This window comes from Bos taurus, chromosome X, assembly GCF_002263795.3.
Source record: "Bos taurus isolate L1 Dominette 01449 registration number 42190680 breed Hereford chromosome X, ARS-UCD2.0, whole genome shotgun sequence".
Taxonomy (NCBI): Eukaryota; Metazoa; Chordata; class Mammalia; order Artiodactyla; family Bovidae; genus Bos; species Bos taurus.
The window spans coordinates 137,396,736-137,422,908 of NC_037357.1; the positions used below are offsets into that span (position 1 = coordinate 137,396,736).

At 41.7% G+C, this 26,173-nt stretch overlaps 1 protein-coding gene across 1 annotated transcript; it reads right to left on the bottom strand.

The window, feature by feature from the left end:
• Positions 1 to 936: 936 nt before the first annotated feature.
• LOC101904044 (odorant-binding protein-like) lies at positions 937 to 10,920 on the bottom strand. Its single transcript, XM_005228543.5, has 7 exons — positions 10,787 to 10,920; positions 10,174 to 10,313; positions 6,523 to 6,590; positions 4,730 to 4,840; positions 3,012 to 3,113; positions 2,756 to 2,798; positions 937 to 1,144 (listed from the first exon to the last, which is right to left on the bottom strand). The coding sequence occupies exons 1-6, from the start codon at positions 10,859 to 10,861 to the stop codon at positions 2,779 to 2,781; spliced, it is 516 nt and encodes a 171-aa protein (XP_005228600.1). The 5' UTR covers positions 10,862 to 10,920; the 3' UTR covers positions 937 to 1,144; positions 2,756 to 2,778.
• Between the last annotated feature and the right edge of the window lie 15,253 nt (positions 10,921 to 26,173).

The window sequence follows — 26,173 nt, forward strand, 5'->3', positions numbered from 1 at the left end:
GCCTAAGAATTGATGCTTTTGAACTGTGGTGTTGGAGAAGACTCTTGAGAGTCCCTTGGACTGCAAGGAGATCCAACCAGTCCATCCTAAAGGAGATCAGTCCTGGGTGTTCATTGGAAGGACTGATATTGAAGCAGAAACTCCAGTACTTTGGCCACCTCATGCGAAGAGTTGACTCATTGGAAAAGACCCTGATGCTGGGAGGGATTGGGGGCAGGAGGAGAAGAGGACAACAGAGGATTAGAGGGCTGGATGGCATCACCGACTCAATGAACATGAGTTTGGGAAAATCCGGGAGTTGGTGATGGACAGGGAGGCCTGGTGTGCTGCGATTCTTGGATTCACAAAGGGTCACATACAACGGAGCAACTGAACTGAACTGAACTGAGCAGTAATATCATCCTGCGCTTTCCGTGCATAGGCCTTCATGAGTGGAATGTACATTCCTTTCTTGGGGATGAATAAGATGCATGTTAGGGAATTTCTCTTGATCAGACTGTCCCCTTCCATACAGTAGACTGAAAGTGAAAGTGTTAGTTGCTCAGGCCTGTCAAACTCTTTAGGATCCTATGGATTGTAGCCAACCAGGCTCCTCTGTCCATAGCATTCTGCAGGGAATATTGGAGTGCGTTACCGTTTCCTCTTCCAGAGGATCTTCCTCACCCAAGGATAGAACTTGGGTCGTCTGCATTGCAGGCAGACTCTTTACCATCTGAGCCATCAGAGAAGCCTGTACGGTGGAGGATCCATAACTCTGCCCCACGATGCTTTAGTCTAGTTTCTCCCTCTTCCCTGGACACCTGAGGGCATGTCTACCAAACCTTCATAAAGATTGTCTCTGATGCACACCTGTCCTATGAAAGGCACAGTTTCCTGGACACTTAACGTGGACATTTGTGTGTTTTAAATGAGGTGACTTTTGCACAGACATGCATGTGCAGGGCAGATATTTACCATTTATTTAAACCCTCAGCAATCAAATAACACAAACCAGGACATGATTTAGTGACAAGGAGCGATGAGATGGGAGAAGGAGTGTGAGTGTGAAGAGAGCAGGATCATGTTAACCAGGAACCCGGAAAGTCGTCTTCGTGTTGTTGATCTTGATTCCATGGACAAGAGGACGTGCCTGGTCTCAGTGACTCTTTATATAGGTGAATAAAAGAGAACCAAAGGTTTAGTTGAGTCAACTGTGTGACGGTTGACAGGGGTGAGCCTCAGTAGGCTATCCAGGGAACAGGGAGTTGGTAGCTGATCCAATATCCAATTCCAGGTGGACCTCAACACTGCACATTTCTGTGATGGCAGGTTCCCTGTGGAATTGTCCCCAGGATGTACATATGGTTGGAGATTTCCCATTTCAGATTGATTCTATGAGTTATGATTTCACAATGCATGTACATGGTGGTGCTTCATCTAAAGATGTTCAGGCTCTGTATTTGCAGCAGACAACTCTAACCCTGCAACTTTTGTCTTTTGGGTCCTTAAGAATTTTTTTTTTTTTTACTTTTTTTAGTATTAGAGCACAGCTCATTATCAACATTGCATTAATTTCAGGTGTACAGCCAAGTGATTATACATACAAGGTTAGTATCTATTCTCTTTCAGATTCTTTTCCCATTTAGGTTTTATAGAGTATTGAGTATAGTCCACTGTGCTATGCAGTTGGACCCTGTTCTCTATCCATCCTGTATATAATAGTTTCCATCTACTAACCCCAAACTTCTCAGACATTACGGATCTGCCTGCAAGTCAGGGGACCCCAGGTTTGAACCCTGTGTTCGTAAGATCCTGTATAGAAGGGAATGGACCCACGCCAGGATTTTTGCCTGGAGAATCCCATGGACAGAGGAGCTTGGAGGGCTAAGTACCATGGGGTCGCAGAAAGCCCAACATGACTGAGCAACAAACCTTTCTTTCACTTTCACTTTTCAACTTCAAGTCTCCCAGTCCTTCTCTTCCCAACCCCCTCCCACTTGGCAACCACAAGTCTGTTCTCCATGTCTGTGAGTCTGTTTCTGTTTGGTAAAAAAGTTCATCCGTGTCGTGTTTCAGAATCCAAGCAGAAGTGGTATCTATGCGAAAGTGAAAGTTACTCAGTCGTGTCCAACTCTTCGTGACCCCATGCACTAGAGCCCACCAGGTTCCTCTGTCCATGGAGATGCTCCAGGCAAGAATACTGGAGAAACTTTTCCCTTTTCCAAGGCATCTTCCCAACCCAGGAATCAAACCCAGGTCTCCCCAGCTGAGCCACAAGGGAAGCCCAAGAATACTGGAGTGGGTAGCCTTTCTCGTCTCCAGCAGATCTTCGTGACTCAGGATTTGAACCGGGTTCTCCTGCATTGCAGCCAGATTCTATACCAACTGAGTTATCAGGGAAGCCCTGCTTCGAGCAGGGCTTTCTTTAATACCGATTCTCCCAGAGGAGGTTTGTGTGGGGACAACTGCAAGTTCAGGACGGATTGGGAACACTAACAGTTTCCACCTACTCATGTGGATTCCTGCTTCTCTCTGATGATTCTGGTCTGCAAAATTCCTGCAGGAGAAGACTTTCTCACCACAGCTGCTCAGCGTTGATAAATCAAACTGTTTGCAATTTAATATGGCTCAAGAGCAGCAAAATTACGGAACAAAAAAATTCATTTTTAACATGTTTAAATTGTTGGGACAAACATTTCACGCACATTAAATAACAGTGTGTCCTTATTGCTTCATCTGGAGGAGTCACTGTTAATAACGGACCACGTTTACTTACAAAGGAGTCAGAGTCACAGCTTCTCACTCCCGTGGACAGTTGTCTGGGGAAAAACAAAATTGGAGAAATAAAACAGCCACCGATTACTAACATTCCCAGCATCGCCAACGTTTCGTTCTTTCTTCCTTTTTTTAAAATAATGGATCTTAAAAGAGATTTCTTGTGCAAGAAGACATTTTGAATAAGTTGATTTGTTTCCTGATACTTACATACCAGGTGAATGGTATGGTAGGGGAAAAAAGTATAATTCCGTTACCATTGTAGATGAAATTCCGGATATTTTCTTCTGGAATCCCTTTTTCTCTCACCACGTTTTTGAACTCTTCTATGCGATTCGGATCAACAACATCTGATAGACCTGTAAAATCACCGTGCAAAAAGAAGAATTTTTGACCCCCGGGAACCCTTGGATATTCCTGAATCTACAGAACAAGCAATGGAACGTGCCAATCAGATGTTCACTTGTATAATCTAAGACCTTCAAACGGTTGCCACGACACAGACGTATGCTTTTTGTCTTAAGAATTGACCCCAGTCCAACTTGGTGAGTAGGACACCCTACCCCTCAGCATCAGGAGCTGGATGGCAAAGACTTGCCAGCATCTCCAAGAGTTTGGGGCTGGGTTCATCCTAATATGGAACCTACTTGCTTCTCACAGCTTCCTCATATATGTACCTGCCACTCATATCTGTTTCTAGACCCAGCTAATAGGAAACAAGCTTCTCCCCTTCCACGGACACATTCACCACTTTGCACTTAATGCTAGGGGGTGATTTACTCTTTTGTGAACCTACCGTTCTACCCGATAACCTTTTCTGAAATAGACACCTGTTGTCCCCATGACACACACAGTTCTCAATGCTCTGCATGTTTACTTGAGGGAGTGATGTCAGTGTTGATAAAAAGAATGCATTTGAAACATGGCAAAGGACAAAGATTTATCTTGTAAGCATCTGTTCCAAGACTTAGAGTACATCAGAAAACTGATATTGTATAAAACATACACATAGAATCTGCATATATAAGGAATCTAGAAAGATGGTACTGATAATGAACTTATTTTCAGGGCATCAGTGGAAAAACAGTCATAGAGAACAGACTTGTGTTCATGGGGAGAGGGGAGGAGACTGTGAGACGTATGGAGAGAGTGACATGGAAACGTACATGACCATATGTAAAATAGATAGAAAATAGGAAATTGCTGTATATCTCAGGGAACTCCAACAGGGGCTCTGTATCAACCTAGAGGGGTGGGATGGGGAGGGAGATGGGAGGGAGGTTGCAAAGGGAGGGGACATATGTATAACTATGGGCTTCCCTTGCAGCTCTGCTGGTAAAGATTCCTCATGCAATGCGGGAGACCTGGGTTTGATCCCTGAGTTGGGAAGATACCCTGGAGAAGGGAAAGGCTACCCACTCCAGTATTCTGGCCTGAAGAATTCCATGTTCTGTATAGTCCATGGGGTCATAAAGAATCAGTCACGACTGAGCAACTTTCACAGAAGCACATGTATACCTATGGCTGATTCATATTGATGTTTGACAGAAATTCAATAAATTCAAACAATTCAATAAAGCTGTTATCCTTCAATTAAAAAATACATAAAAATTTAAAAATAAAGTAAAGTCAGTCTCACTATAGCCATGATGAAATTAGTTGAAATATTAAATATTTCAACATTTTATATTCAATATTCAACATCAAATATTAAAAAATGATTCTAGTATAACCTCATTTTTAAAATTTCAACAGATAGGAATCATTTTGAAATGTCTGATGATGTGATATTCTGCAGCCTATGGCCTCCTGTTTCTTGGTAGATTACCTTCCAGGATCCTTAATTCGGTGAGCATAAAGATGCAGGCCTTACACCCTGAATACTGTCAGCACCTCCTGATATTCTGAATGAAAGTCCTGTCAGTGGACATGTAACATTACCATATCAGTGGTAATTTTAGGATGTCGTACCTACCGAATAATCCCACCATTTCTGTCTCCCTGCCATCTTCATCCACGTTGAGATTATGCGTTATGAGAGTGTTCTTGTCCCCACTAATGACTTGAAATTCATTGTGACCCGAGTCTGTGAGAGAGAGAAAAGATACAAACAGCCCTGCCTTAACTTGTTGTCAGTTAGATTATGGTGGCACACAGCGGGCATGAAGAACGGTCCATCGTGTATGGACCCACTCACTCCATGCATGCACAGAATGCTACCGTTAACCACGGCAAGGAAAGGAGGAACAAATCTTCCTCATCCTCACCTTTTCCTGCCATTAACCAGTCACTCCTTGCTGTCTTACCAAGATGCTTTCTAGAACGTGTGTTCTAATGAGCCCCACAGATTCTTTTTCTGCTTTGTTTTTTCACTTGCTGAGTCTTCCCTGCTGCCCGTGGGCTTTCTCCACTTGTGGTGACTGTGGAGTACAGTCTAGCTGTGGTGTGCGGGCTTCTCATTGCCGTGGCTTCTCTTGTTGCTGAGCACAGGCTCTGGGGTGCAGGGGCTTCAGTATTTACAGCTCGGGGGTTCTAGACTGCAGGACCAGTAGTTGTGGTGTATGAGCTTAGATGCCCCATGGCGTGTGGGATTTTCTCGGACTAGGAATTGAACCTATGTCTCCTGCCATGGCAGGCAGAATTCTTATTCCCTGGACCACCGGGGAAGTTCCTGAGAGTGTTTTAAAACATCATGAACGTGTTATCAAATCCAGGTTCTAAAATTCTTTCTATGTCTTTTACCCCAGCCACAAAATTGATTTCTCTTGACCAACCTACCTTGTGTTCATCACCTTCTGTTCCTGAGTGCCTACGCCAGGCCAGGCAACCTTTTGAACACTTTAAGGATTGTGTTTCCCGAGCCCCTCAGTCTGGGGTATGACACAGCCCACTGCTGTGTCTGTTCATTCCAGCTTATAATTCATCCAGCCTGGCATTTAGCATGATGTACTCTGCATGTAAGTTTATATAAGCAGCATGAAAGTACATACTAACTTATTGTACTCTTCTCCCAATTTTGAACCAGGCTGTTGTTCCACATCTCACTGTTGCTGACTGATCAACATACAGGTTTCTCAGATGACAGGTAATCTGGTATTGCCATATCTTTAAGAATTTCCCACAGTTTGTTGTGATCCACACAGTCAAAGGCCTTAGCATAGTCAATGAAGCAAGAAAAAAAAATTTTTTTTTTCTGGAATTGCCTCTCTTCCTCAATGGTCCACTCAATGTTGACAATTTGATCTGGTTCATCTGCCTTTTCTAAATCAAGCCTATATTTGTGGAAGTTCTCAGATCACCTACAGCTGAATTCTAGCTTGAAGAATTTTGAGCACTACCTTGCTCGCATGTGAATTGACCACAACAGTGAAGTAGTTTGAACATTCTTTGTCATTGCCCTTCTTTGGGATTGAAATGGAAACTCACCTTTTCCAGTTCTGTGGCCACTGCCGAGTTTTCGAAAGTTGCTGACTCATTGCTTGCAGCCCTTTAACAGCATAATCTTTTAGGATTTTAAAGAGTTCAGCTTGAATTCTGTCACCTCTACTAGCGTTGTTCATATTATACTTCCTAAGGCCCACTTAACTTCACACCCTAGGATGTCGGGCTCTGGTCTCATTGATTACCACTCCACTGAGGGGAGACTTTCCAGTCCCTGACCTCTGAGTTTTAGTAGGAGTAGAATTCAGGTGTATGGGGTTATTGAAGAAAGTTTAGACCAAGATTTCTACATGCACGTACTCTTTACAGTGAAACATTCATACTTACAGTCAACAGCATAAAAGTTTTCTTCCTTTAGGCCTGAGACATATTTTTCTATGCATTCTCCATTCTTCCTTAAAAACAAAATATATTCAAGTTGGTTAATTAAGACAATAAAAACTTGACATATAATGAAGATTCTTTCTTTGTGACACCCAAGAATATGTGTCCGGTATCATCTCAGTGCTGGTGAACATTTTGACCTTCGAAAGAGACAAAATATGTTGTCTCAGATCCAGTAACTCTCAAGTGGCAAGGATGGTTTGTCTTCACACTAAATCTGATTAGTAGTTCTGAAAATAGCCTGCAGATTCAAAACAGGTCGTGTGTAAAGCCAATAAACATGGAGAAATCTAGAATTTTAGGAAAAAAGGAAAAGAGCGAACTTTAGTTTCTGAAAACAGAGAGGCATAGCCATCATGACAAAACCTTGGGCATTGTCACAACCCAGGCAGTGATTCATTAGACAATGAAAGTGAAAGTGTTTGTTACTCAATTGCGTCAGACTCTCTGTGATCCCATGGATTGTAGCCTGCCAAGCCTCTCCACTGCCTATGGGATTCTCCATGCAAGAAGACTGAAATTGGTTGCCATTTCCTTCTCCAGAGGAATTTCCCCACCCAGGGATCAAATCCAGGTCCTCTGCATTACAGGCAGATTCTTTATTCTCTGAAACACCAGGGGAGCCCTTATTAGACAATACGAGAGCCACCAGGGAAGCCTTCATTAGACAGTGTGAGAGCCAAAAATCACAACATTTTTAAAAAGTTTAATTTTCTACAAACACACACTCTTCCTCAATCACAATGCCATATGAGGATTAAATCTGAAAGACACATGTACTTATACAGACACATTTCACACTCACACAGACAGGAGCACAAGCAAACACTTAAGTCCACATGATGTGCTTATATGATATTACAAAGAACTTTATGTATATAATATATGATTAGTATATATTGTCACCTCTGTAACAAAAGAGTGACTTCATATATGTCCTCTGTACATGTATGTGAAGAAAGGTGTATTTGGCACATATAAAGAATGTCTATAAAACAAATACTAAAAAGGGAAATAATAGTACAGAAACTGGATTACTCTTTGAACAGACACCTTGGAAAAGAATGTCCACAATAAAGCGTGGTCAGTGCTTCTGGTCATTGAAAGTGAAAGTACAAGTCACTCAGTCGTATCTGCCTCTTTGCAACTCCATGCAGTACACAATCCATGGACTTCTCCAGTCAGGATACTGGAGTGGGTAGCCTTTCCCATCTCCACCGGATCTTCCCAACCTAGGGATCAAAGCTAGGTCTCCCGCATTGCAGGCAGATTCTTTACCAGCTGAGCCACAAGGGAAGCCCAGATATACTGGAGTGCATAGCCTATCTCTTCTCAAGCAGATTTCCTGACCCAGGAATTGAACCGAGGTCTCCTGCATTGCAGGCGGATTCTTTACCAACTGAGCTGTCAGTGAAGCCTTCTTAGTCATTAGGGAAATGGAATGCATTGAAATCACTGAAAAACAACCACAAAGTAGGAACACAACAATTATCCAATATACCTGCGAACACACAACATTTTATCTGAGCAGACAAACTCCTTTCATTTGGCTTGAAAAACTTGACTCCTTATGCAGACACTGCAATAACTGTTTAAAACATTGTGCTGACTGGGGGAAGGCAGGGAAAATGATTCAGAGTGCCTAATTTTGTTGCATGAAGAGCCAGAAAAGGTGAGAATATGCATATCTTTTCTTACCTGTGGCTCCAGGGGTAGACATCTAATGATGAGTGAAGAAAAGGAGGTGTGCTGGAGAAATTTTATGTCCTTCTTTTTAAAAACAAAACTGGTTTTTTTTTTTGTTTTTTTTTTTGACTGTGCTGTGTCTTCTTGCCACTCAGGCTTCTCTCTATTGCCAAGGGCAAGGGTTATTACTCTTCAGTTGCAGTGCCGGGGATTCTCACTATGGTGGCTTCCCTTGTTTTAGAGCATATAGCCCACAGGCTTAGTCATTGTAGCACATGGGCTTACTTGCTCCTGGGCACGTGGGGTCCCTCTAGACCAGAGATGGAGCTCATGTCTCCTGCATTGGCAGATGGATTCTTAAGCACTGAATCACCAGTTGAAGCCTGGAATTTTATATCTCGAATGTGTAGATGGTGAAGCAATTGTGCACATGTGAAAGCTCATTGAACTGTACATTCCACAAAGGTGCATTTAATTACACATTTAATTATGCTTCTTTGTGTGTTCAATTACTCAGTTTGGCCCAACTCTTTGGAGCCCCATGGACTGTAGCCTGCCAGACTCCTCTGTCCATGGGATTCTCCAGGCAAGAATATTGGAGTGGGTTGCCATTTCCTACTCCAGGCAAAAGTGACTTCAGAAAGAGTCGCCACATGAAAAATTAAACATACGACACAAAAATTGTAAAATACGGCAAAGAGGATGATAACAGATGTTCTTTAAAAATTAGTGAAAACAGACAACTGTTTCTCCTGAGATAAGATATACGTGTCTTTGAGTCTGTTCCTGTATGGGTGGTTCTAATTTGATTGCAAGTATACTATTAAATGCTGAAGCTGAAACTCCAGTATTTTGGCCACCTGATGCGAAGAACTGACTCATTGGAAAAGACCCTGATGCTGGGAAAGATTGAAAGCAGGAGAAGAAGGGGACCACAGAGGAGGAAATGGTTGGATGGCATAACTGACTGAATGGACATGAGTTTGAGCAAGATCCTGGAGATAATGAAGGACAGGGAAGCCTAGCCTAGCGTGCTACAGTTCAAGGGGTTGCAACAAAACATGTTGTTGTTTCTTCTCTTAATGTTCTTATTCCTCACAATGCATTGCTGACTGTGCATTTTCTTATTTTCTTTTGAGAGAGGGGGACAGTTGCTGAACAAGCTTGTATTGGTTTCTGCCATGCTTGCGTGTTCTTAGAAAACCGTCTTCGGTATAGTGAGCATTCTATGAATGGTACTTGGGACTGTATGTGTGTGCTTGGTTGCTCAGTCCTCTCTGACTCTTCGCGACCCCTTGGGCTGTAGCCCACCAGGCATCTCTGTCCATGGGATTGTCCAGGCAAGAATACCGGAGGGGGTCGCCATTTCCTCCTCCAGGGCCTCTTCCCGACCCAGGGATCGAACTCCTGTCACGTGCATTGGCAGGAGCCTGGGAAGGCACTTGGGAAAGTCACTAGGGGCTCTGACGGCTCTGGGAAACTCAGTGATGATGAAAGCTCCCGTGAGGAAGCCCCGAGGGCAGAGCTCTCTGGGTGCTCTCCCCCGCCCTCACATCTGGGCTCAGTGGGAACCGTCTCTTACAAATTCTGCGGGAAGGGGTCAAGCCCCTGGTGGGGACTGTGGTCTCCAGGACACGAGCCTCTTCCCTCTGCCGTGTCCCCCTTTCCTTTAATGAGTTGATGCCAGTGGAGCTTCTGGGTTCCCCTTCTAAGCAGAGTTTTCAGGACATTCCCTGGAGGTTCAAAGAGGGACTGATCCCCTCCCCTAGCTCAGAGATCCTGCTCAGCCCTACAGCACAGGGCATAATGCTCTTAACATCACCCAGAGAGTTCCCTGCAGAGGGGAAGACACACCCTCCCTTAGGTCGGGGCTTATAGGTGTTTTCCTTGTGGGTGATTTTTACTTACTTGATATAAAAGTGGAAGTGTATCGTGCCATTTTCTTCATCAAACTCGATGTAACGCATGAAAATGTGGAATGGCGCGCCCTCGGTGATCTTGTCTATGTTCTCAGCCGCGATAAAATGGGTTAACCATCTTCCTGTGAACTAAAAGTAAAATTCCCTTCAGAAATCTTAGTCCGTCTCTGTAAATTCTGCCCGACATCATCCCTCAGGAGTTTCGCTGCCCTTTCACTTGAGCAGAAGTTACCTATCTTTATGAACACAGCCCTAGTTACAGAATCATGTGAAAACTCAAGTCAAGTAAAGGAAACAATTGAGAAATTACTGAGATAGCTTGAGCTATCTTGTCAAATGCAAGAGCCCTAGTCTAATACCTATGTGATGTTCCTCTGTTTTTACAAGACCAGTGAACATACATGAGAGCCAATGAATAGATGGCAAAGGTGATACAGACATCACAAACAGCAGGCATAGAGCCAGTGAATGCAGGAATTTTGAATTGCAGAGAGATGGCTAGACTTAGCGATCCACATGACTGGACCTCGAAAGGGACACTCACATGGATACATGCCAAGACTTCCTCCCAAGCTTAGACCACGTTCAAATACCCCTGGTACCTGAGAGGCATCTATCACATCGCCTTGACTGGCAGCAAGCAGACCAAGGACAAGACTTAACAGCAGAGCCTTCATCTTGTTGACTCTCCTGATCCTTCTTCTGTAGAAGCTGAGGGTGTCCCAGTGGTTGGAGAGGATGGAAAATTGCTGCCACTTTTATAGCCTACATCTGTTGGCATGACACATCAGGAACCAATGGTTGTTCCTCATATGATCACAGTTACAACGGAAGGCACCTTCAGTATCCTGGTTGGCAGAGATACACTTTTCCGGCATTCTGTCATTTTGATAATGAGATTTGTTTTAAGAGAAGCATATGTGGATGTGGGCATTTGACCTTTAAAGTGAGAAATTGCAGTACATCCAATATTGCAAGGGGACAATTATTTTCCTGTTTATCATGAGATGCAAAATGAGATGAGCTGTCCAAGGTACACATCCATCACTCCTGCTTTGTATCCTTAACGTGGAGGTGACAGTTTAACATTTATTTTCTAAAAGTAAAGACTGATTGTGTGGTTTAGCCAAGGGAACACTATCTCCTCAGAAACCCTTGGAAAGACACCTATTATTCTGAGGTGAGGAGCAGGTCAGCACGTAGCATTTGTCACCTTCTCCTGCCCCAATGTGGGCTTTTTCCTCTTAAGTACTAAGAGGATGATCCATTCAAATGCCCCGTAACCTCATCTGAAGAAGGCGCCTCAGTCGTTTATTTTCAGTGATTTCTTTCCAGACACCCTTCTACCCATTTGATCTGTAATATAATATTTACTCACTAACTCAAAATGCTGAATAGCAGTTCTTGTAATTTTTAGAATTTTTAATGGAAAAAAATAGATTTCCTAAGACAACATCACTGAAACAGTGAGTCATGGGTTTTGTTTTGTTTTTTTTTTTTTTTGTATTTTTAATCCAATTTTACTTATTTTCATCTTCATTCATTGTAATTTAACAAATAAATACATTAAAAGGTTTATTTTGTTCTGAGTATAGAAATGAAGAAACAAGGAGACTCAGGGTTCCTGAGTCAGCTAATTGAGAACACCTGGAGGGCTGACCCAGTGCTGCCTGTTTCTGGGACAGATCAGACCTCAGAATCCTTCATTTGGATTGAAGTCAGACCTTTGAGGAGAGCTTGTCGTCTCAAGGGCATCCTCAGCTCACATCTTCAGAGGATCACTGCCCTTCATGTTCACATGGACCGACAATATATCTATTTTTTTTCCTTTTATTCTCTTTTCTTTCAGTTGCAATATCATGCTATCTCTTTTGTTCATATATTCCTCTGTATATTATCCTGTCATATTTTCAGCTGAAAAGTCTGCATGATAGAAGGTTTTCATGTTTCAGAATATACTGAAACCTTTTCCTTTCTTTGGTCTTTGATCCAGATATTAATTTTCTTTTTTCTTTTTTTTTGGTCTGTTTCTTTATATTGGCTACACCATGCAGCATGCAGGTTCTTAGTTTCCAACAGAGATGAAATCCATATGGACTCTGTACTCTGTGCAGGGAAAGGTTAGAATCCTAACTACTGGACCCCCAGAGAAGTCCCTGATTTTGATAAATTTGAGTAGTCATGTGATCCCAGCTAACACCCCTTATAATCACCCTTCCATCTCTACTTTTGTACCCCCAGCATTCCCAGGTTTTCCTTTTGGACTCTTACCAACATGTGTCCCCTGGGAGTGTATCCTAGGACCATCCCATCTTAGGAAGATCTTTCTGACTGCCAATCAAGGGGAGATTAGACACTAGATCTTCTAAGAGATATTGCAACAGTTGTAATAATCATGTTGGTTTCCACTGGTCTTAACACTCTTCTTCCCTCACTGTGTTCACTAGTCTGTTCTCTGTATCTGCATCTGTGTTCCTTCCCTGCAAATAATATGTAGCTGGTAAGAAGTTGCTGAAACACAGAGAGCCCAGAGAGGCAATCTGTGATGACCTGGAGGGGTGAGATGGGTGAGGGGAGGGGGCTCAAAAAGGGAGGTGATTAATAATAATTATGGCTGATTTGCGTTCTGTATGGCAGAAGCCAAGAGAACATTGTAAAACATTCTCCATCAATTAAAAGATAAAATAGAAAGGAAAAAAGTTTTCATCCTTAAGGAAATTGATGCCATAAAATAAAATAAAATAAAATCCTATTGCTTTGTACTGAAAGGACTCATATGGCCTTTAATCCCAATTCTCATTAATATTGGTCAAAATGTAGGCAATAGAGTAATAAATAAAAACAATCATCTTACAAAAACATTTCTGTTGTAACTCCCTCCAAATAACGCTAAGCCCTGCTTGGTACATCTTCCTGTTGTCTACTTCTCAAATTTATTCAGATTTTTGTAACTGGGAAGTCTTTCTCATCCAGTTTATTAATTTTGTTCTACTTGTCTGTTTTCTCTGTAACCACTGTTTTTACATCTTAGATTGCACAACTCCTAACTAAACATTGCAAGGAAGCTATTGATCTTGGCCACTCAGAATTTCAGTTTCCCTCAAGGATACATGACCAAGGTTGCAATGCAGTTAGAGTCTAAAGTTGAGATAATGAAATACAAGCCCACTATTTTAAACAATGTAATTTTTATATAACTTTTATTACCCAAAAATGTATTATTATATTTATTTTTTTATGCATTTATTTATTTGCCTGTGCCAGGTCTTAGTTGCAGCATGCAAAATCCTTGTTTCATCACAGCTGGGATCTTTAGTTATGGCACATGGGCTCTCTAGCTGTGCTACTGACAGACCAGTGAATCCGAGAAAGGAGGTAGAGAGGCAAGGAATACAACTTTCTTGGACAGTCGGCTGAGAAGACGGCAGACTAATGTCTCAAAGTAACCATCTAGTCAAGGTCTGGATGACAGGTTCTTTTATAGAGCCAGAGGAAGAGAAGTTACGAGAAACTAAAGTCAAAAGGCAAAATAGAGAGCTAGAGACACTGAGGAAGCAAAGTAAAAAAGGGTCTTCAATTTTGCAGAACATCTCAGGATGGGCCAGCCTTTGGAATGTATGTGTTAATTTCTTCTTTTCATAGCTGGGCAGGGTCAGTTCATCTCCCTGTGAGCTGAGAAAAGGCACTTTAACAGTCAGGCAGAAGGGTAGGGTCTTCTGAGGCAGGCCATTATGTTCGATTAGAATAACAATGACAACAAAAAGCAAGTCAAAGAAACGGTTCCAACACGGAGTCAGCTTTGGTTCGGTTCCCCACTGTCAAACTCTATTCCACAGTCTTGTGGGAAAAGAGGGCAGTGACCATTCTGCTTCATCAGAAGGATCGTTCTGGGAGTGTTCACCATCGTTGTCAGTGTTCACCATATGCTGTTTCATATGTTGAGATTTTGCTTCTTATTTCCCTCTTTGGAAAGTGTCTTCTGTACACCTGTAAACTTCAAAATACTGAACTTGAAATCCAGGAAACAATAACTCAAGTTAAGGAATTGAGCACTTTTCTCTGTATGGGAAGACACAAGAGTCAGGGCTCATTAAAATTACTTCCTTGCACTTCAGCTCTCTGTGGTCCTGTAATTGTGTATTCTCAGCATTTCTTCAGGGTTCACCGTAGGGAGTGGCTGTAGTCTGATGGCTCCTAGAGAGCAGCTATTCTCCTTCTAGTCTGACCAGCTCTTGTTGGAGGGCTGCAGTTGCTGGTTCCATTTCTCAGGTTTCCCCCTTTTGGCCATGAATATGACCAATATTTGGAAGACATTTCATGATCAACTTTTGTCCCATGGCACTGGGAGGTTCCATCCAGTTTAGGCAAAAATTCTTGATGTACCACTCCAGGTATTAAGTTTTGGACCAGACCTCATCAGTAATTAAAAATACTCTTTGGATTCTAGCTAACTAAAATCCAGGAGACATTTTCCTTTGTTGCTTCTTCCCGTAGTTAGAATCACAATGTTACAAGTATTTCATCTTATACGTGTGATTTTTCTCAAGATGTTTAGCCACGGAAGTATTGTTGGAGGGCTGATTACACTTTGGGTACTGCAAGAGGCAAGAGTCCTTTAAATTAGACCGGGTATAAGTAACAAAGCTAGTCACACTGACAATGACATAGTTCAGCAGAGAGATACAAAGCACAATTTGAAAACAAAGAACAAATGTAAACAATGATTTGTGTAACTGCTTGTAATCCAGTTGCAGTAGTCAAGTGACCTGGGAGGGGGGGAATAAACAATTTAATGAACTATCTGCAGTTTCTTTGTACTGGCCATGCACCTTTATGCATGGCTTAATGTTTGAGACAAGCGTATGTATAATGGCAGGATCAGGCAGGTAGGGAGAAAAAGATAAATGTTTCAATTTAACTCACGAAAGGTATAACTTACCAAGTTACTGTAAGTCATTATTAGGTTCAGGTGGGTTTTCTTACACCTGGGAAACACAGATTTAAACCAGCAAATTTTTTGGATAGAAGCCATAAAAATTATAACCAGGTTTGCTAGTTTTCAGTCCTATGCAACTAATTCTTTATGTTAGCAGCTTTATGAAGCCATCAGGTATCCCATTAGAATTATTTACTTATTTATTTTTACTCAGTTCAGCATTATGGTCTGAAAGTCAGCAACTTGCATTTATCCAAAGGCTTTTATTTTTCTTTTTAAGTCAATCTTCTTGAAGAGGAGGCATTTCTTTAAAGGTATCAGAGTGAAACGGTAACTATCTTTAATGACAAAGGACTTAAGAAGGCAAGTTTAAATCTGACTACGTTGAAGTTGACAGAGAACCTGGTTACTGCAGTGACATACAACACTTTCAGATAATAACTGGAAATATGACTCATATTCTACTGTTGCAGAAAGCAGTACTCAAGAAACCAAGCACCACACTCAGAGAGTTGGAGAATGCAAGTTTCTTACGCCGGTAGGTCCAGATGGGTTAACACTCCAAGCTCTGAGCCCCAAACAAAGGGATTACAGAGTTTTTATAGACTGTAGGGGGCAACACTAGCTGTTAATAGGCTGGTTTAAACTCAGGGGTTTCGCACACGTGGAAACAGCAGTCAAGATGGGGAGGGGGGTGTCTGACCTGGACAGGCATGATTAAGCAGGTTTGCAGGGGCTGGGCAATTGCAAAGAGTAGGACAAAGGTGTGTGAGGTAAACTCCAGTTCCTAGTATTGCAAGTCCCCGCTTTCTGAGACTACATGACCTATGTGGTCTAGAATTTGCAAGGGGCAAGCTGAGTTACAGAGGCAGAAGGGGAAGGAGGTCATGTAAAATTTTGACTTTTTCTCTTCACTACCAGGACATATAATGTTTTTAGGAACTCCATATAATATCTAGAATATCTTTATCATTTCAAATATAACTAAAGATGTATTTCTCATCTGGCAACTCCTCGCCTGTAATTCATCATACCACGTGAAGCTAATTAGCTTAACGTCTTTTTGGGGGTTGTTTTAGGGACCCTTTCAAGCATTCCAAAGTCAGCTAGAGGTAATTTTAGTTTATAAGTTTGGTTAAAAGAGCATTCAGAAAAAAATGAAGTCTTTTAAAACACTGGGACAACCCAGAGGGATGATACGGGGAGGGAGGAGGGAGGAGGGTTCAGGATGGGGAACACGTGTATACCTATGGCAGATTCATGTTGATATATGGCAAAACCAATACAATATTGTAAAGTTAAAAAAATAAAAAATAAACAAAAAATAAATAAAACAATAGATTCCTAGGTCACTGTGAAAAATAGTTATTTACTTAGCCAAAATGACAATAATATTTTTCAAAGGCAAATACAGATCAATTAAAAAGGGGGAAAAAAAACTTAGAATACCTTATCAAAGGGAAAATACACCTTTTGAAAGCTTGAGTTTTTGTAAAAGAAAGAAAAGGTTAAATTTACATTTTGCCTTGGCTTAGTTAAAGGTTCATTTACTCACTTAAAGTGGTTTTAAACTTAGTACTGGCTGATCATGTACAAAACACTTTTTGGGGTCATTTCCTACAAATGTTTCATCACTTAACGTATTTTATCACAATTTCAGCTTTCAAGTTGTAGAATATTTAGAGAGATCCTAAAACACTTAATTATTTCTAAAAGTTCACCAAAAACTCATATCTCATTTGCATTCTTTCCTCAGAGGTTTTCTTCACACTGAGTTACTTTCCTTGCTAACAAATTTGTGACAGATATAAGAAGATCTTATTTAGCTTATATTAAACTTAGGCACAATGCAAGTATTATGCTTAATATTATGCTTTATGTTGTGACCTAAGACATGTATATATTACTCAGATCAACAAATTTAAACATTAATACCAGATACTAGTTTAATACTATTTCCCAGTTCACAGGAACCTGAAATTCATTTAGCTTAATTTCTCTTGTATTTAGAATCATTGGGTTTGAAAGTTTATAAGCACTTATCCCTTTTTAAGACAATTACATAGAATTCTTTTACAAATCAACCATGACATTGTTATCCAAAGACAAAGATCCGTACAAAGAGAGCTCTGAATTCTCAAGATTGCAGTCCTAAGCAGGTAAAGCAATGTGAAACCCATCAGTTTTCAAAACAGGTTGGATTAAAATTGGGTTTCTGATAGGTGGAACAAGTCAAGCTCACTTGATGAGATGGCCAGATATTTGGAGAAAAAGAAGTTTCTATTTACCTTGGACAAGCCAACTTCTAAATTACGTTATACTGTCTAAAAATCACATGTAAAAAAAAGCATCACAGATGAGTGTTGCTGAAAAGACCAAGAAGACATTTTCATCTCAAAAATATAAGTGTGTCTGCCTAGGATGACTTCTTTCCCCCCTTTCTTTAATGTTCACAAGCGTCTTAAGATAAATGGGGTAGGTTTTTGGAGTGGTAAAGGATTTTTGGAGCCACTCTTGTGGTGCTATAAAGACGGGTTGTAAAACAAGGATGGGCTTGTTTTGAATTTGGTGGCCACCTCAGTGAAACTGAAGGACTTGACATATGCATTTACCTGTGTTGGAAAGCTTTACTTTTCCTCATTTAGCTTAGGAGAGAAGACCTCGTGGGAAGGCTCAGAGGCAACACCTTGGCTCCTGAAAGTCAGTCTGGAGAAAAGGGGAAAGAGGTGAAGGTAACAGGAAAGAGAGACCTAGGGAAAAAAAATTTAAACTATTTCCTCATGTTGATTCAAAAAAATTTAAAAATAAATAAAAAAGAGAGAGAGACCTAGGAGTCTGCTTCATTCTGCATGAGGGAAGTGGCCAGCGGGAAGTGGGCTCACTATTTTCTTGAACCAACATTTACCTAATTTGCCTTGAAGTTGTCTTGCTGGGGGCAACACTGATAGTCTGGCCTGTTTCCTTACGCCTTATCAGGTGGCAGGAACCTTCAAGTGGCAGATGGCCTAATGGCTTTTAAGTGCCTGACTCATGCCAGCAGAATATTAATTGACCTGGTTCTCTGCTCAAGGGAGGAAGAGGAAATGAGAGCCCTCACTTGCTTGGGTGCCAGCTCCTACTGGGGCACCGTGGGCTACGTGGCTCGGAACACACGAGAGAGTAACCCTGGCCAGATCTCCTCAGTTGCTTCCCTTGTCAATAGCCTGTTCGCAGAGGATTCAAGGAGAGAGAAATGCAAGAGTGTGGGTGGTGGGGGACGTTAGAAGAAACACTTCTCATTTCAGCACGAGCAGTTATGACCAGATGCCTGCACGTTACCAAAGTAGCCAGAATAAACCCAAGCCTAGGCACCAGGAAAGTAACAGAAACATGAGCTCCCAGACCCTTAAGACCTTTGAACTTTGTCCAAAAGGTTGGAGTTTTCCTTCGCAGGGGGTGCTCCCCAAACTGGAGTTGAAGCTTCCCACTGTCAATGTTACCTGGGGCTTCTCTAGGGAAATTAGAATCAGACACCTCAATTCATGGGAGTATGTGGGAGTCCCTGGCCCTCTTCATTTATTACCAGTGTGTTATTCTCCTTTGTAAAGTGCTTCAAGCTGCCAAATTGTCTAAGTGTGAGTTACTCAGGGGCTATTGTCCTTTTGGTCTTAACCTATGTTATGTACGTCCCAAAGAACTGTCCTTTGGAATTAATTAAATATTTCCCATTTTTTAAAATAAGTTTGATAACACCAAGACACAAAAGAACGTAGGCAAATTCCAACAGGGAAGGCACAGGCAAATTCCAACACCAATGCACAGATGAGTGAGTGTTGTGTCAATCAGTCAGTTGAGTCTGACTCTCTGTGGCCCTGTGGACTGTTGCACACCAGGCTCCCCTGTCCGTGGGATTCTCCAGGCAAGAATACTGGAGTGGGTTGCCAAGCCACTTCACAAATTATGTAAATAAATTTACCCTACAAAACATGAACTAACTCCAACTAGGCTACCCACCTCCACCAGAACTATTTCCCTAGTGAACCAATTCCAATTGAACCAGTTCTCAAACGAGGTAAATAAACTTTGCCCTAACAAAACAAATGAGGACGGGAGCCCTCCACTCCTGGGTGACAGATTGGTCTCAGGGTGGCTAGCGGCGGCAGTGAGGTCAGGGAGCTCTCCACTCCAGGGTGTCCTACAACCGTGGCTCCAGCCTTCCCCAGACCCCCTTCCTGGTGACTCCAGCCCCCGGGCAACACGTTGATTGACACTTAGCAGCCAGTGAAGCTTTCCATGCTCAACGAAGACCAGCAGTGGGACATCTAGGGTGCCTGGCATGTCGGCTGGCTATGTAGAGTGGCTGAAGAGCATGTTCCTTATAGTCAGCACCTGATAAAACATGGTTAACTCGAAGAGGGAATGACAAACCACTTCAGTATTCTTGCCTTGAGAACCCCATGAACAGTATGAAAAGGCAAAAAGATATGACACTGGAAGATGGAGCCCACCAGGTTAGTAGGTGTCCAATATGCTACTATGGAAGAGTGAGTGGAGAAACAGCTCCATAAAGAATCAAGAGGCTGGGCTAAAGCAGAAACATTGCTCAGTTCTGTGTGGGTCTGGTGCTGAAAGTAAAGTCCAATTTTGTAAAGAACAGTATTGCATTGGAACCTGGAGTGTTAAGTCCATGAATCAAGGTAAATTTGAAGTGGTTAAATAGGAGTTGGCAAGAGTGAGCATCGACATTTTAGGAATCAGTGAGCTTAAGTGGACTGGAATGGGTGAACTTAATTCAGATGACCATTATACCCACTGCTGTGGGCAAGAGTCCCTTAGAAGAAATGGAGTAACCCTCACAGTCCACAAGTCCAAAATGCAGTATTGGGGTGCAATCTCAAACAGGACAGAATGATCTCTGTTTGTTTCCAAGGCAAATCATTCAACATCACAGTTATCCAAGTCTGTGCCCCAACCATGAATGCCAAAGAAGCTGAAGTTGAATGAATCTATGATGATCTACAAGACCCTTTAGAACTAACAACATGAAAGGTGTCCTTTTGGTCATAGGGGACTACAGTGCAAAATTAGGAAGTCAAGACATATCTGGAGTAGCAGACAAGTTTGGCCTTGGAGTACAAAATGAAGCAAGGCAAAGGCTAACAGAGTTTAGCCAAGAGGCTGCATAGCAAACAGCCCCTTTTAACAGAAGAGCTGACTCTACACATGGATGTCACTAGATGGTCAGTACTGAAATCAGATTGGCTATATTCTTTGCAGTTGATGATGGAGAAGCACTATACAGTCAGCAAACAAAGGACCTGGTGCTGACTGTGGCTCAGATCATCAGTTCCTTATTTCAAAATTCAGCCTTAAATTGAATAAAGTAGGGAAAACCACCAGACCATTCAGGTATGACCTAAATCAAATCCCCTATGGTTATGCGGGGCTTCCCTGATAGCTCAGTTTGTAAAGAATCTGCCTGTATTACAGGAGGCCCCAGTTTGACTACTGGGTCAGAAAGATCCACTGGAGAAGGGATAGGCTACCCACTCCAGTATTTTTGGGCTTCCCTTGTGGCTCAGCTGATAAAGAATCTGCCTGCAAGGTGGGAAACTGGGTTTCGATCCCTGGGTTGGAAAGATCCCCTGGAGAAGCGACAGGCTACCTACTCCAGTATTCTGGCCTGGAGAATTCTGAATAGTCCATGGGCTCAGAAATAGTTGGGCATCACTTAGCGACTTTCACTTTCACTTCACTTTAAAGATTGTACAGTGAAGGTGACAAATTCAAGGGATTCGATCTGGTAGACAGAGCTCCTGAAAAACTCTGGATGTTGGTTCATAACACTGTACAGGAGGTGGCGAACAAAACCCCCTCCATGAAGAAGGAATGCAAATAAGCAAAGTGGTTGTCTGAGGAGGTCTTACAAATAGCTGAAAAAAGAAAAGAAGCAAAAGGCAAAGGACAAAGGTAAAGATATACTCAACTGAATGCAGAGTTCCAGAGATTAGCAAGGATATAATTTAAAAAAAAAAAAAAGAAGAAGTAGAAACAGGAAAAAAAAATAAATAAAAGAAAACGTGAAAATGGCAGTAATAAATACGAAATCCTTTGTGGAAAAAAATATGAAGTATAATTTTCTCAAGAATTAAAAAAAAAAAAAGAAAGCCTTCTTACAGGACCATTGCAAAGAAATAGAGGAAAACAATAGAGTGGAAAAGACTAGGGATCTCTACAGGAAAGTTAGAGACACCAAGGGAATATTTCATGCAAAGATGGGCACAATAAAAGACAGAAAGGGCCAAGTCCTAACAGAAGAATAGGATATTAAGAAGAGGTGGCAAGAATGCAAAGAAGAACTATCCCCAAAAGATGATAATATTCCAGATAACTTACTATGACATGGTCACTCCACTAAAGCCAGACACCTGGAGTACAAAGTCAAGTGAATCTGAGGAAGCATAACTACAAACAAAGCTAACGGAGATGATGGAATTCCAGCTGAGTTAGTTCAAATCCTAAAAGATAATGCTGTTAAAATACTGCACTCAAATGCCAGCAAATTTGGAAAACTCAGCAGTGGCCACACAACTGGAAAAGATCCCTGCTGAAGAAAAACAGTGCCAGAAAATTCAAGTTACTGTACAATGCACTCATGTCATATGCTAGTAAGAGTATCCTCAAAATCCTCCAAGCTAAGCTTTAGTAGTACGTGAACCAAGAACTTCCAGACATACAAGCTGGTTTTAGAAAAGGCAGAGGAACCAGAGATTAAATTGCCAGCATCTTCTGGATCATAGACAAAGCAAGGGAATTTCAGAAAAGTCTACATCTGCTTTATTGACTACACCAAAGCCTTGGACTCTGTCGACTGCAACAAACTGTGGAAAATGCTTAAAGAGGTGGGAATACCAGACCACCTTATCTGCCTGTTGCAAAACCTGTATGCAGATCAAGAAGCAACAGTTAGAACCAGACGTGGAATAATGGACTGGTTCCAAATAAGGAAAGGAGTACATCAGGACTATATATTGTTACCCTGCTTATTTAATTTATATGCAGAATACATCATGCAAAATGTGAGGCTGAATGACTCACAGGCTGGAATCAAAATTTCCAGGAGACATATCAACAACCTCAGATATGAATAAAGATTGCCAGGAGAAATATCAGCAGCCTCAGATATGCAGATGATACCACTTTGGCAGAAAGTGAAGAGGAACTAAAGTGCCTCTTGATGAAGGTGAAAGAGGAGCATGAAAAATCTGGCTTAAAACTTACCATTCAAAAAACACAGATCATCGCAAGTGGTCCCATCACTTCATCAGTTCAGTTCAATTCAATTCAGTCACTCAGTCCTGTCCAATCCTTTGATACCCCATGGACTGCAGCACACCAGGCCTCCCTATCCATCACCAACTCCCGGAGTTTACTCAAACTCATGTCTATTGAGTCCGTGATGCCATCCAACCATCTCATCCTCTGTCATCCCCTTCTCCTCCTGCCTTCAATCTTGCCCAGCATCAGGGTCTTCTCAAATGAGTTAGCTCTTATCTGACAACATTTCCCATGTAATTTTCCATACCAAGTGAAACTAATTAGCTTAATATCTTCCTTTGGGGTGTTTAGGGACCCTTTGAAACATCCCAAATTTAGATAGAGGTATTTTGATTTGAGACATTTTATCAAAAGAATTTCACAAAAAAATTTTTAAAACACAAGAGAATCATAGGTCACTGTGAAAAATATGTATTTATTTAGGCAAAGTGACAAAAAAATATTTCAGAGGCAAATACCAAACAGATCATTTAAAAAGGTGAACAAACATAAACTCTATTATCAAAGGCAAAATAACGTCTTCAGAAAACTGAGTATTTTATAAGAGAAAAGCTAAATTTACCCTTTTGCCTCAGCTTACTTTAAATGTTCATTGATTCAAAGAAAGTTTTTTAAACCTTAGTCATATTTGATTGATTAGGTACAAAATCCTTTGGGAGTCCATTTTCCACAAATCATTCATAACTTAATTTATTTTAGCACAGATTTAAATTTCAAGTTGTAGAATATCTGGAAAGATCCTAAAACACATAATTCTTTCTAAAAGTTCACTGAAAACTCAATCTCATTTACACTCTTTCCTCAAAAGTTTTTTTCACATTGAGTTACTTGCCTTGCTATCAAATTGGTAACAGATATAATAAGACCTTATTTAGCTTATGTTAGGAGAAGGCAATGACACCCCACTCCAGTACTTTTGCCTGGAAAATCCCATGGATGGAGGAGCCTGGTGGGCTGCAGTCCATGGGGTCGCTAAGAGTCGGACTCGACTGAGCGACTTCACTTTCACTTTTCTCTTTCATGCATTGGAGAAGGAAATGGCAACCCACTCCAGTGTTCTTGCCTGGAGAATCCCAGGGACGGGGGAGCCTGGTGGGCTGCCGTCTGTGGGGTCGCACAGAGTCAGACACGACTGAAGCAACTTAGCAGCAGCAGCTTATGTTAAACCTAGGCACAATAAATGTATTCTACTTAATATTATGTTTAATGTTGGTGGCTCAAGAAATGTGTATATTACTTAGATCAATCAACTTAAATATTAATACCAGGTACTAGTTTAATATTGACCATTTCTCAGTTCATGTGAGCCTCAATTTCACTTACTTTAATGTCTCTTGTATTTAGAATAGTTTGGGCTTCCCTGCTGGCTCAGCTGGTAAAGTACCTGCCTGCCAATGCAGGAGACATAGGAGATGGGGTTCAATCCCTTGATCAGGAAGATCCATTGAAGGAGGAAATGGCAACCCACTCCAGTATTCTTGCTTGGAAAATCCCATGGCCTGAGGAACTCAGCAAGCTATAATCCATCAGGTCTCAAAGAGTTGAACACAAATGAGCACACTGGTTCCTCTGTTAGAATAGTTTGGTTTGCAACTCTGTAAGGGCTTACTTTTATTAGACCAAATTCAATAGAATTGTTTTACGAATCAACTGCAGCAATGTCATCCAAAGACAAAGATACATACATACAAAGAGAGACCTCAATTCTCATTTCAAGATTTCAGTCCTAAGTCAGGTTGAGCCATAGAAAAGCCATCATTTTGCCCGCCAGGCTCCTCTGTCCATAGGGATTCTCCAGGCAAGAATATTGGAGTGGGTTGCCATGCCCTCCTCCAGGGGGATCTTCCCAACCCAGGGATCAAACCCAAGTCTCCTAATTGCAAGTAGATTCTTTACCAACTGAGCTACCATCAGTCCTAAGTCAGGTTGATCAATAGGAAAAGCCATCAGTGTGCAAAGGAAGTTGGATTGAATTTGGATTTCTGACAAATGAAATAAGTCAAGCTTACTTGGCTAGATGACTGGATATTTGCAGGAAAAGAAGTTTCTAATTACCTTGGACATGCCAAATTCTAAATTACATTTGTAATACACACTCTCAACTGTGTATGCCAGAAAGGCAGCACAGATGAGTGTTGCTGAGAAGACCTATAGCACTTTTTCATCTCAAAAATATAGGTGAGTTCTTCCTGAAGTGAAGTGAAAGTTGTTTAGTTGTGTCCGACTCTTTGCAATCCCATGGACTATACAGTCCATGGAATTCTCTAGGCCAGAATACTGGAGTGGGTAGCCTTTCCTTTTTCCAGGGGATCTTCCCAACCCAGGGATTGAACCCAGGTCTCCCACATTGCAGGCGGATTCTTTACCAGCTGAGCCACAAGGGAAGCCCAAGAATACTGGAGTGAGTAGCCTACCGCTTCTCCAGGGGATCTTCCTGACCCAGGAATTGAACTGGGGTCTCCTGCATTGCAGGCAGATTCTTTACCAACTGAGCTATCAGGGAAGAATGAGTTCTTCCTAGGATGACTTCATTATCCCCTTGTTTAGGTTTTACAAGCCTCTTAAGATAAACAGGAATGATTTGGGGAATGGTAGATCGATTTTTGGATCTAGCCTTCTGTTGCTGTGAAGACTCTGTTTGTAAAGCAAACACAGTGTTGTTTTTCTTTTTGAAAGAATTTGGTGTCTACCTCATGGAAATTGAAAGACAGACATACTCATTTAGCTATGCTGGAAGGTTTTACTCTTCCTCATTTAGCTCAGGGGATAAGGCTTCTTGGGAAGGCTCAGATTGATTTACACCTAGGCTGCTGTAAATCAATCCAGGTAGAAGGGGCAACATAGTGAAGGTAACAGAAAAATGGTTTGAGTGATCCACCATGCGGTCCTGCCTGGAAGGGGGCCACCAGGGGGAAGTGGGCTTGGCATTTTGCGTGAACCAACATGTGCCTGACTGCCTGGAAATTATCTTGCTGGGGGAAGACACTAATGGTCTAGTCGCTTCTGTGTTTCCCTTATCCTGTTTTATGGGAGTCGTCAAGCAGTAGATACTGTAATGACTTCTAAGTGTCTGACCCAAGCCCGCACAAGGTTAATTCGCCTGGTTTTCAGCTTAAGGGAGGAATAAGAAAGGAGAGCCCTCGCCTGCTTGTGTGGAAGGTACTTGAGCACACAGGGCTATGGAGCGTGGAACACACCAGAGAGCAACCCTGGCCAGAGTTGCTCAGGTGCTTCCATAGACTCTATGCAATGGAAATTCGTGTTCTTGTTTGTGGAGCTGAGGAATGAACTTCACGAACATGCAAACACTCACAGTAGCACGCAAATAGGTTTTATTAAAGGGAAGGAAAGTACAAGGCTCTCAGTATAGACACTGAGAGGGAGTAAAGAGTCCCCCAAAGGCAGACTTACAGCAATTTTTATATCCTTAATCTGTACCTTTTTGGTTGGTTCCTGTCCTTAAAATGTGTCATTTTTTAACACATTTAGAGGTCAAGATGCTTAATATTTTTATGCTTAATATTATGCTTAATATTTTTATGACTTCTCTTAGTCTTTGGATTAAGTTGCCACCCTTTCTCATGGCCCCTGGCCATTTTACAATGGATCAGATGTATGGGCTAAAAATTAATGGGAAGCAGTTGTTTTTTCCCACCAGCAAATGGAGCAGAAGTTAATTACTGCCCTTACCTGGATCTGAGTGCCGATAATTGATCAGACCAAGGACACATTCCAG